The sequence below is a fragment of the Leptinotarsa decemlineata genome, unplaced genomic scaffold (assembly GCF_025532065.1).
Source record: "Leptinotarsa decemlineata unplaced genomic scaffold, Ldec_3_MD MMD2_P_RNA_scaffold_6, whole genome shotgun sequence".
In the NCBI taxonomy this organism is placed as follows: domain Eukaryota; kingdom Metazoa; phylum Arthropoda; class Insecta; order Coleoptera; family Chrysomelidae; genus Leptinotarsa; species Leptinotarsa decemlineata.
The window spans coordinates 15,246,988-15,259,905 of NW_027412533.1; the positions used below are offsets into that span (position 1 = coordinate 15,246,988).

A 12,918-nucleotide genomic window follows, 5' to 3' on the forward strand; every position below is an offset into this window, starting at 1 on the left:
TATTAAATTTTATGACTTATTATTTCACAAGATTTCAAAATTTATTCTGTTTGACAATGTTCACTGCAGATTGGGTGTTTGAATTCATCTGTTATTTCAGAATCGGGTGAAGGTCGTACAGAACTGAGTACTAAAATATTTTTTGACATTTTCTTTAATGTATTTCACTTCAAAATTATCTGTATACATGTCTTCATCTCCTTAATATATTTTTTTTCCGAACGAGGGGGCTTCATCCAAACATCCCCCTTCTACCCAACTTTTGAAATATTCACATTCAGAATTATCTAGTAATACCTTAAATACGTTCGGAAATTGATTCAAAGGAACAGAAGTTTTTATCTAACGAAATACACAATCTCGGGAATCTTTCTTCAAAGTTCGCTTCATCGAAATCATTTCATCTCCAAGCTTGTGGTGTTTATACTTTTGTATAGCATGCTTTTTTGCAGCTTTTCGCCAAATGAAAACGTTGCTTGTAATTTAGATAAAGTAGTACATGGTTTCGAACATTTTCATTCGGGGAGTTTCCATTCATTCTGCTTTACTTTTACAAATTGCAACATTTCTAAGGGCCGTTTTCATCATAATGGTCTCACTATGCGAAAACCGTGTATTCAGAAAGGGCTCAAATGAAGTATTTCAGGAGGCTTTTTCTGTATTAGGTTATGAGAGGATAGGAAATTTCATTCGATATAAAATACAATGAGAACAATGAAAAATAAATAGAAATATGGTTATTTGTTTATATATCGATAATAATCTCTGGGCAGAACTGAAACCTCAAACGTCTAACACAACAACAAATGAAAATATTATTTTGATATTTCAGAACTGTGATAATACGTTTCTTGATGTACGTTTCGCCAATCAAGCTGAAATTACCCAGAGATGATTTCGACTCATCTCATTTAGTTCTCTTGTCCAGACAAGACTTATCTCGTTGTGTCGCTACTAGTCAATTTGCTTTGTCATCTTCTGTCTGGTAGGTACTGTCTTGTATTGTATAGTCGAAGTAAACGATATTGCGTACATTTAAAGTTGGCGGCACTCTCGAAGGCCAAAAAAACCAATACATAAGAATGAAACAGCTGCGAACTAGTCCACGTGGACTGTAAAATTGGCGGTTTTTATTGGATAATTGTTACTAACCGAGTTTTATGATTGTCTGAAGAGTCATAAAATTAAATTTGAAGTCATGTTACGGTGACGTATAGAATGCGAGGATGGTTATAGCTGTCGTGTTGTTAATGCTCAGTTCAGGAACTGTTCGCGATTAGAGTGTTGAAATTCGATATTGGTGCAGTCATAATTACTTGGAATTTTTGTTATCTGTTTTAAATGTGGCGTCCTTGGATAAGTACTTATAGTAATAAAGAGTGTGATAACAACGCAGACTTTTTCTAGTATAGTGATTCCAATAGCGGTGGTGAACAATGCGAAAAAGATTTACCAGTGCATTTGAATATCGAAACACAGAGAGTATGTTCCAATGTATATAAAAATCTACATCTCAAGTTTGGTTTCGAGGGAAACAAACTATTACAAGCAACATCAGATTTTACAGAAATTCCTTTCTCAACTGTACAAGGAAAGATGAAATACAAAGTTTTTTAATCGATGAGAATTTGTATTTTGAAGATAACTATACCAAAAACCAACTACTTGTAGTTTTACAAAACAAAAGCATTTGAAAAACTGTATGCCCTTGAGTGTATTACTGAAAAGTATGGACACACCATACTGAGACTTCCCCCTGTTTATATGTTTTCAATCCCATCGAGTTGATTTGGGAAAAATTGAAACAAAGCTTCAGGTGTAAAAATAATTTTCCGAAATTTGATAACAGAGAATGGTTTCAATCACAAAAATAAAAAAAAAACAAATGTCAAATAAAATACAAAAATTTAAAAAATTTTTGATTTCGTACACAAAAAATGCTGCAGTCAACCACTTCATCATTACAAAGGCAAGTCTACAGGAACCATTTTCAAAAATAAAACTTAGCTGTTGCGTAATCACCTTATAAAACAATATGGAATGAACACTCAGCATAATGCATCTCAATGTTCAGTCACTGCGTTATAAAAGAAAGAAGAGGCAATAACATGCGTCAAAAAAAAGTTTTTAACAAATTCATCAATTCAGTAAACTAACACCATATATCCGATTGAAAAAGATGTAGAATTCGCAGTAAGAATTAGGAAAGAGTAAAAAAAGTTATTGTGGGAGTCAATTTGAGAAGTTCGATAATTTTTGGTGTTTTATGTAGTATTGAATATTACTGGAGTTCAACCTCAACACCAAACCGTTATTTTCAACATCTCGACACTTATTTCAATAACTGGAGTGTGTTTCTGAAAATATTGTAACCGCGAAAATTGAAAGGGCTATTTTCTTATGGTGAAGGAAACAGCAAAAAGAAATGCAAAACATTTCATTTTTGAGACGATAATCAAAAAGGAATACAGCCACTATCAAAAATTGCCAATCTTCCATTTCATATGTTAAAATTAATTGAAAATCATTTTCAATGAAATCCAACCACCAAGTAGATTGTTAATAGCGAAGTTTTGGTTGATATCGGATGAGAATTTTTTTATAAATTTCCATTTGAATGATCGTTTTGTCATTCTGATGGTACAATTATCAATAGTCGCTAATAATAATAGTTATTGTTTTGGTTCCCTACAAAAAGGTATTTGAGTAGGTACAGAATACATACATTAGGTAAAAAATATAAGTTGTATCCAAATACGTATGTGAATCATTCAAGATACTTTATAAATAGGTAAATTTATTGACATTTCATAATTGATTTCATACTTGAATTTTTTGATATCAAACCTTATTCATGATATTTTGAGTTCCTCATTTGTTTTAAGATGATGGACGCATATTTGGACCATAACAAAAATCACTTCACAAACATATATAGATCACAGTCGACGAAAACCATAAATAACCAACAACTGAAACTATAAGCATCTCACGAGATCATCTCAGTGATTCTTCATATTACAAGAAGCATGTATCGTTTTTCTGGAGAGAGTAAGTACCCATTTCCTTGTATACTTTTTGAACATATTTGTTAAGTTAACTTTTTTAATTTCAGAAGGCTTCAATATTATTTTATTTTTAGTTAGTCTATTTACGGGTCTGGAACTGTGCTGGGACTATTTATTCTCACAGAAGGGTGAAGACTGAATTTTTAAACTCTGCAGCATTTCCTAAAAATTTCATGTCACTTGTGGTAGGTATCGGTATCTGTTATGGGATTTGATTGTTATTTCCGTTTCTAAAGACACTTGTGAAGAAACACTATGCCGTCTGCAAAACCAATTATTTATCTTGTACTATTTCAATGAAATCAATCAGATAAGTAAATAAAAACTAACAAATATTGGTCCTAAAAATGTAGTTACCTTGTGAGAAACCGAGTTCAATCTTTTGCACAGAGCAAATACTGACAACACAATGATCTCTATCAATTGGACAGGGTTGAAAGGAAGAGCAATTTCTGCCTTGATTTATCATGTGCTGATGTTGAATTCTGCCATTTGTTAGGTTAGGTTGGTATCTTTTGTACTGAGTGATCTTTCAGTAATAGCATTTATTATTATTATTTTACCGTAGTATGTGCTGGTCAGGCCCTATCCCCCGAAGCCCCGATACATTCGGGAAGGCGCGCCAACATTATCAACCAACGACCACTCCCCACTCCGTGGGGTAAGTGATCATTGGATCACTGTCATTCTTGGCACAGTGAGCCAAGAATGACAGCCTTCTGCATCTGTCCGGCTAAGATTTCTGTCCTACTGCGACAAGCTGTTATGATTTCAAGATTTGAGAGTAGAGAGGACATCTATTCCACCAAGTACTCCAATAATCAGAACAACCATCTTGACAGAGTGGTCTGGATAGAGTCTACGGAGTTCGAAGAGAAAATCTCGATATTTTATCCGTTTTTTCTCCTCTATTTGGACGATATTCATCTCGCCAGGACCTGAAAACTCCACGAAAAATATCCTCTTGCCCTGGTGGTCGAGAAGAACTACATCAGGCTTATTAGCCTGTATGAGCCTGAGAGTGGGGAGTGGATAGTTCCATAAATTCGGCACTTCTCGGTCCCCACAACGGCTTTAATATCCCCCGGAGTGTAGGGCAACACCGGTGTCTCGTCAATACCGTAAGAGTGCCGTAGATGGTAATATTATTATTATTATTAATTATATGTTTCCACAGTAATTCAAGAGTAGATACTCTACTACTCCCTGTACTCTGACTACCTCAACTAGAGTTACATACATTCATACTCCGAACCACTTCACTTTCAATCCTTCAATTTGATGATATATCTGAACTCAACTACGAAACAGGAAAAAGGGCCCTTCTATTCGATCAAAGAAATGCTTGTCGGACCACGTTGTATGTTTTGTATGTTCTCTCCCTTCTTTACCAAACAGCCGGTGAATAGATAATTAGGCAAACAAACTTATCAATTTGTTCTGCTTTCAATATAACATTTAAGTACTTGATATCGTTAGAGCAGGGGCGAGTAAGAGCGATCTTTCGTACCACAATATTTATCGTCATATGTAAATAATGATTGACAAGCGCCAAAAGAGATTGCGATTGGAAGCTGGCAGCCAGAGGATTGATCCAGTGGCGTAACAGTCTGCCATGAGTGCGGCCGTCTTTATTGTGGTGAAAAAGAAATTATACAGTTTTTCATGAGACTGATGCAATGAAACAAAAAAAAAATGTTTCTCTTGGAAGATCATTTCAGTACCGAAACAGAAGATAAGGTTAGGGTGAACTTCAAAGTGAGATGTTCTATTCAGTAGTTTTTCGACAATACCTACAATCCGCGAGCTGAAACGGGTGACTATAAGATTGTTTCAGTCATATATAAAACTCTCACAGAGTATTCTATAGTTATCTTTCAAAACTGAAACGCTGACAGTGAAATGTTTTTAGAGTGGGAATGGCATGGCATTAATTACGTCGTGTATAATTTGATATTGTGTGAAAGTATTATTCGAGTCGAGAGTTGAATATGTGACAGAAATATGATTTCAGTAGTTTTCCTTCACGTTATGATCACGAACGTACTGGAAAGAGTATATTTCTTTAGGAGAATTTAGTTAAAAACCGTTTGGCTTTCAACTTCTCCATCATTATACGCAAAGTGGGGACTAAAAAGGAAGAACAAAATTGAATACATCACAGAAGTGTGCGATTCATGCGCAGATACAAATCGACATAACAAAAATTTCATCGGGAACTACTACTTTCAATTATGACTATTGGATTACACGGAAATAACTTTTCCTCATTCTGTTTGTCTGAAAATTTTCAAAATGAAATTCTCTCATAGGAACACTATCGATATAAGTAAATGTTCATTGACCTGAAAAACTTCCATCTGAAGCTTGATAGGTTGCAAACATGACGGAATTTTGCAAATAAAAGTATGAAAACCCTTGAGAAAGCCGTTGTATAGCGAGACACGTATTGAGGTTTTGAAAACTGTCCAGTGGAAATCTCACAATAGTGTGTTATTCAAACTAGAAATTCGATATTATGGTTTGCTGGCAGAAATAATTCAGATTAAATCGATAGATTTATCTAATGCTTAACTGAACTATTCATTTTGAATATAGTTCATAAATTATTTACAACATTACCTAGGTATATTTTGGAGGTGGACGTTGCTGATAATGTATCACGCATTTCTATTTATAATTTTGTATACGGTTTTCCAAATTGTCAAGTGATTTTCTTTAGAGAATTCGATAATCAACTGAAATATTCAGAAATTAATCATTTACGAAGAATTCGAGTTATTGACATCTTTAAAGGTGAATTTTGATATTTAGACTGGCAAGATGAATTTTTTGATGTGACACTATTCTTATTGTTTACATTTATTTGAACCTTTCATGCAATATATTCGGTGTAGGTATATCTGTGAATAAATTTAATTCATTGTTTTCAATTCATTGTTTTCATTTCTTCCCTTTGAGTCGACTTTAGATGAAGTGGCATACAGTTCATAGCGGCAAATAATTTTCCCAGCAAATGTTTACGTTTCAGTAATGAATTCATTATTTATATCCTGAAAGCTGCATTTTTTTCATCATTCAGAAGTGAGTTTCCACATTTATGGAGTGTTAACATGAATTTCACTTTCTCCGTCATTCAGTTAGTTTCAATCTAGAAATGCATTCCATTTTGAATTCGAAAATTTCATTGGAAACAGTGAAACAATATAAAAACTGATGAAAAAATTCAGCGGCACTGTGCATTCGAATTCATCAAACTCTAAAATTGACTTTCGAAAACACATTTTTGATCAGGTCAGTTTCCGATTCACGCAAATTCCTCCCAAAAGTGATTTGAATACGCCAGTGGAAGGGAAAACCGACCGAAATACCGGATCCGAACGATGTTGACGCATGTTTTCAGGCTTCGTTGCCTGATGGTATTGATCATTGGTGCCAAAACCTGAATCGGATGTTCGCTATTACTTTTTTGCTGGAATTTATCCAGATTTTCATGCGTCCGTGTGTTCGAACCTTTCTCGTTTGATTGATATCGATAATGATTGTAGGCCAAATGTTTTTGTGACTGGCGTGGGTTATTTCGATTTCGGTATTGAACAATTTCTGATAACGGAGTACGTTTGCTATTGTTCTCTACAGATTTGGAAAAAAATTGTTACCTGGATACGTGCCTCAGGTAATCCAATTTTTTCGGCTAGCCGCTCCCTTGCAAAGACATCTGGATAGTGCGTTCGTTCAAATTCTGAAACAAAAAAATCATTTATCACCATACTGAGAGTGAGAATATGTATGAAAAGAAAACATATATCAATACCAAAACAATCAATATACCCGTAATATATATAATATAGACAACAATCCTCCAATTTATTTACAAAGATCTTTGAAAATATATTTCAGTGGTAGCTAATTTTTTAGAGAAAGTTTCTCTAAGGAAAGAAACCTTAAAACTTTATGAAACTGAATAAATGACAAACAATGGAAATAAATCAAACCATTGAATAAATAATATGGATGGATCAAAAATTCCTTTTCATATTTTTAAATTTTGTCATGAAAATTTTCATCTAACTGAAAGAGGTTATGAAATTTTGAATATTGAATATTTTTTAGTTTAGCATTATAACAAGATATACATCGAAGGACAGGTAACAAGGCTGTAGGCATAAGTAATGAGAAGATGAGGAAAAATGCTCGAAGCGCACTATACTCCAATGTTTTCCAAAGATTTGAAAGAAATAGACCAGTAAGGTAGGTGCCAGGAGCCACAGAAATATAGAAAATTGATGATAAAATGTGAAAGAACGAAACCCGCGAATAAGAAAGAACTTTAAGAAAGCTGTTGATGTGAGAGTTCAGATACAATTTGCTATAAATCTTCTACTGTGATTACGAAAAAATGACATTGAAATGGATATTTCTCATGAATCGATACGAAAAATTCTGAAAGTGATACTGACCCTAGTGAAACAGCGAATAACATGTCATCCCCAAAGAAGGTTGCCGCCTGATTTGAAACGCAGAAAAAAAGTTAATAACTAGATGATAGATCAGGACTGTATTAAGGTTGTTTCAATTATTCCCAGCCAAAAGACAGAAGGTCGATTTCATCATGAACTTCACTGATTCGGCGATGAATTTCGAGTGCTTTCATGTCCTCAGCACTGAAAAACAGTAGGCAGGATTCTCAAAAGACGGTGATAATTTAAACATCCAGTAACAAATCTAGCCATATTTGACTAATTCCGGTGGTTTCTTGAAAGATGTTGAAGCACGGCGAGTATGCAATAAAAGCCGACCAGAACGCTGCCGGGGCGTAATTTGAAAACGATACTTTCTTTGAAAACATTTCCCGTATTTGAATCGAACACTGAACTACTTTATACAGCGCCTGTTACTGATTTTTTTTCAGTGATGAAAGTTTTTTTTTGAGAGTTAATAGTCAAAACAATCGTTGTTGAATGATGAGAATCAGCACCATTCTGGAGAAGGACATACTTTGTTTTCTCCATGAGTATATGTGTGGAATGAAATACAGTTTTATGTTCGTCAAGACAGTTGAAGAATAGGAAGTGGGTTGACTATTTCGATCTCTGACTTGACACGGTTTTCTTTTTTGTCACTTGCAGATTTCGAATATGAAACAAGATATACCTTCGTATAGTTTCAAGTGGTGTTAGTATCAATATGATAAGTTGGAATATATAGTTTCATAGATATTCTATTATTATTATCTGATATTTATTGAAAGAAAAACAGCATGAGAAACAGTAATCTCAACAGTAACAGTTATCATGTACAGATTGCTGATTTGAAATATGATAATGCAAAATTACTTATTGTAATAATATAAATACTTCCTATCTCCCTTCATATATTGGAACCTTTCACCTAACCACAAATGTGCTTGTGTTGTGCTTGTGTTGTGTGAGTGTATGCCATTTCACTTTGTCAGACAGTATTCGTTTAGTATTTCTAAAGAATGGAGAATTTAAATAATTTCAACAACAGAAAATATATTTTTAATAATAATAGTTATTGAGAAAAATGATCAGGTATAAAAGATAAATAATTAATTCTACTATTGAACAATTATTCGAAAAATTAACATTTGAACTTCATTGTATTGTGATAAAATATTTCAACAATTATTCATCTATATTGGATTAGATGAATTCGAATATTTCTACACGGATTTCCATGGAACTCATAAGTTCTTTGTCTTTCAAGGAGATATAATTGAAATTTATTATGAAAGTGAGATATTACAAATTGGCTCAGATATATGACAATACTTTAGTCTATGTAAATTATCAGTGAAAACGTTAAGCTATCGTTGAAAACATTGTTCTGAGAAAATATCACGTTTGTATGATTTTTTCAAGGAAAGGTAGTTTGACATAAAGTTATGTGATGGATTCCACTTGATTTGTTATGATATTATCATTGAAATATTCATTTAAAAATGCCAACTGGACGTTCGGTACTAATGAACATTTCATCATCATTTACATATTCAAAAATAGTGAAACATATAATGTTCATACCTTTTTCCAAACTGTCAATTTGTTCATTCGTGAAAGATGTTCTATTCCTCTGAAGCTTCCTTTTCAGTCTCAGCCTCAATTGTGAATCTTCATCGCCCGAAGAGTTGTGCTCTGAATTTCCATCTGAAGTATTTTCGTGCATCACATCAGCTGAAACAACAGAAAAGAGCACATGAGCGCAATTTTATTGAACTTACTTTTGTTTTCAGTCATAACTTGGGATATTTACATTTTGAAGGATACGCATATTGCTGTAACATCCATAACCTCCTGGGAATGTTTTGCTGAAAGCTCGTGAATTCAAATCAAATTTACACTTCATTCAAGGAGGTGAAAGTTTTAGAAGTTTATTTTCCGGTTCGAAATTATTTAATGAAATTGCAGTTTTCACACAGTAATCAGAGAATAAAGCAGTATAGGTACAGCCAATATTTTTTGTATTATCATTCTCTGAAAATATCTTCTTTCGTGATTGCTCAGTGGTCTGAATGAGATTGAAGAAATGCTCAGTTTTCATTAGACGTAGATGAAATCCTGATAATGGTAATGACAGTAACGCTATCATCTTCACCTTATATAAAAAAGATTGTACATCTCATTTCAGAAACCACATTATAATATTACTACAACTGTATAGGGTCTAAATACTAGGACGTATTTTTTGGGGAAAAAAACGTATAGGCTGTCACTTCTCCATTTCTATTCAAAACATTGTGGGATACCTTCAAAGGAATGAAGAAAGCAATTGAGTTCATAATTAACTCTTCACAAAGATCTGTACTTTCAGATACAAACTGGAAGAAAAACCCCTTCCAAAAAACAACTTTCACATGAACATTGAATCACACAAAAAAATACTTTTTTGACAACTATTTTCACATGAACATTGAATTACACGAAAATAACTTTTTTAGAAATCGAAAATCATCCACAAAAACTTGCACAATATAACATATAAACTCTATAGGGTCTCTTTTCTCACAGTAAAAGAAATTTCATAACGTTCCACAGTGTATAACTTATACAGATCCACAACAATTAACACCATTGATTATATTCAACATCTGATGAAGAATATTATACATGTATACAACTTGCCTCTCATCTTATGTCAGATGGAGGTCACCTCCAAAGTTACATTCAGAGAGGTAATCATTTCAATGATTCCTATACAGATCTTGTTGACTGTGGTTAAATTAAAAAAAAGTTACTTACGCTAATGGCCAATTGAAAGAAATATTGAGAAATTGTATCTTGACATTTTCAAAATGACGTTTCGTCTTTTCAGGACTTTCATCAAAATCATTTTTCCTCATCGTCTCTTGTATGAAATTGTGTAGAGTTCGATTCGAAGAGTTTTCATTCGTTTCAGTGATTGCATGCAGTGAGGCCCTGTTCTTTTGGACTTTTATGGATAAATTGAATAGGCTGAAACTACGTCCTTATAGTTTCTGGGATGTTATCATTATGAATTACAGAGGTAAATGCATGCATTTGTGCTGTTAGGATATCTGAAAATACCGCAAAACTGGAATACACTTATTGAAATTCAAGGGCAACAGCTATGGTAAGGTTGGGTTAGTTCAAAAGTGAGTGGGTCTATTTGACCCCCTCATCACAACCCGCAAGGGTTTATTGTGGCTCACACCTATTCACACTCGACCAAACAAACCCAGCTTCTTAACGAAGCCGATTAGTTTGTATGATGAGTGGTCTTTCAGGTCAGATGGTAAAAGAGCGGCTCTGCCGCACAAACTGTGTGCTCTGCTGTTTCATAATTTTCCAAACTGAGGCAACACATACTGTTTTTCGACAATTCGAGTCTCCGCATTTGATGATTCAGATGATAGTGACCTGGTGAGAGGGCATGTAAGACAACGTACTTAATCCCTACTGTAGCCCAACAACTGTTTGGTATAAAGGGCATTTGAGTGAGATTCTGCTAGAAGTCTATAAATCTTCTTGTCATCCTGGTGTTGAATGTTTGTTTGCCAAAGCCTAAAGCGATGCCAATGACAGGTTCTGGTCCAATGAAACTGCTTGCAACGCCCTCCTTTGCAAGGAAGACAGCAGCCTCATCGCCTCATTTGCTAGCAATTTAGATGTTGCTCGGTAGGAGCTAAGAGCTTCCAACGTTGCTTGACTGTTCGAGAATATTTTTATTGAAGTTGGATTCTTTCAATCTCTCCGCTTCCTAGACAGGTTGATATCTCTGTCTTCGATCTGCGACTGAAAACACCTGCACCAGAACCTGAAGATGTTTTTGATTCATCTGTGAACCAACAACTATCTGCTCAGAATATTTCCTTCTCCCAGAGGATCCAATTCTCTCTACCCGGAAACAGTACTTTATAATGCAGTTCATAGTTGACAGTTGGAGGCATGTAGTCAGAGGTCATTCACAGAAAGCTACGACTTTCAGTCTGTTGTACTCTACATTAAATTGATTTGGGCTACTGGCAATATGTACAAGTCTATATGCAGTCTATCTAGCCTCTCTCTTCAGAAAAACGTGAAGAGGGGAAAGATTTAGAAGGATCTCCATGGCCGCTGACGGCGTGGTCCTGATGACACCACTGATGGCCAGACAAGCTGTCTCTGTGAGCCAGAAAGCTTTGCCTGAGAGTTTTCTGTAAAGCCTTCGGCCACCAGGCAATTGCTCCATAAGTGATCATTGGTCTGACAATCATCACATGAATCCAATGGATTTGTTTGGAACCTAAACCCCAACTTTTACCACAAATCCTTCGACATGTCCATAGGGACAGTGTTATTAATTTGATTAAAAACTTTTCAGTTCAATATTTGTGTCATTTCAACGCAGATATTTTTTAATAAAGAAATTTTTCCTTAGGTGAAAAATGTATTAATTTCTTCAAAGAAATATTGCCTCTTCGAAAAAGTTTCTCAATATGTAATAATAATGCAAGACAACTGGGCCGTACTATATACAAATACTGAAGAGGGTTTAACGAATCAAACTATGCGATACAAAATAACATTCACAGCATAACGTTCTATGGGACATGATCGAAAAATATCCATAATTAAAATGAACAGTGAGGATGTTCTGGATTTCATGGAATATGCTCATCTACATTTTCTGCTATTTTGACTCTTGACTATTTAAGTTCATTTCACTTCGAAAAAGTTGCCAATGGTATCCAAATCATTTTGAAAATTATTGAAACTCTCAGTCGGGAAACAAATGATTTACTTCACATTTCAATGAACTGACTGTAAAATAACACCTATCCACAACTTTTCCGACAGCTCCATTGTCCTCCACAAACCATTGTTTTTCTCGTGCTTTTTGCGGCGTTGACGTTTTTCAGGCGCGCTAATCGAGCCAGTTGATACTCTTCTCTTTCTAACGGCCGTTGTCGGGTCTTTCAACGAAATTTACCGCTAACACAATTACTAGTTTAGATTGGGCAAAACAGGTTCACTCGCACGGAAGTTATGTTCAATTCCAAATGCTTCTTGACAGCTTGAATTATTCCCAGTTGGTTACTGGAAATTCTGCTAACTTTTGGATTTCGTACGAAGTAATAAAGAAAATGCGCTCCCGAATTTCTTCTCTTTCAGTTATCTGATCTAGTTCAGTTACAACAACTCAACTTCATGAAAATTGCTTCGAAATCTCTGATTCGTTAAATACATTTCCAAAAGAGTAAAAATTTTGAGATTTCAGGATCGTTTTCAATGATCATGAAATCAGGGAACCGTTAAAATTTCACTGGCGAAATAATAAACTACCTATAATTCAATGAACTGATGTGGTGTTGAACAAAAATACTGCT

At 34.5% G+C, this 12,918-nt stretch overlaps 1 protein-coding gene across 1 annotated transcript in view; it reads right to left on the minus strand.

Moving 5' to 3' along the window:
* The window catches only part of toy (paired box 6 protein twin of eyeless), a 96,683-nt gene that overhangs the window by 23,096 nt on the left and 60,669 nt on the right, over positions 1-12,918 (minus strand). Inside the window, exons 6-7 of the mRNA XM_023164406.2 lie at positions 9,116-9,265; positions 6,728-6,810 (exon numbers count right to left, since the gene is read on the minus strand). Of these exons, the coding sequence (XP_023020174.2) occupies positions 6,728-6,810; positions 9,116-9,265 (233 nt within the window). The remainder of the gene's footprint in view (positions 1-6,727; positions 6,811-9,115; positions 9,266-12,918) is intronic.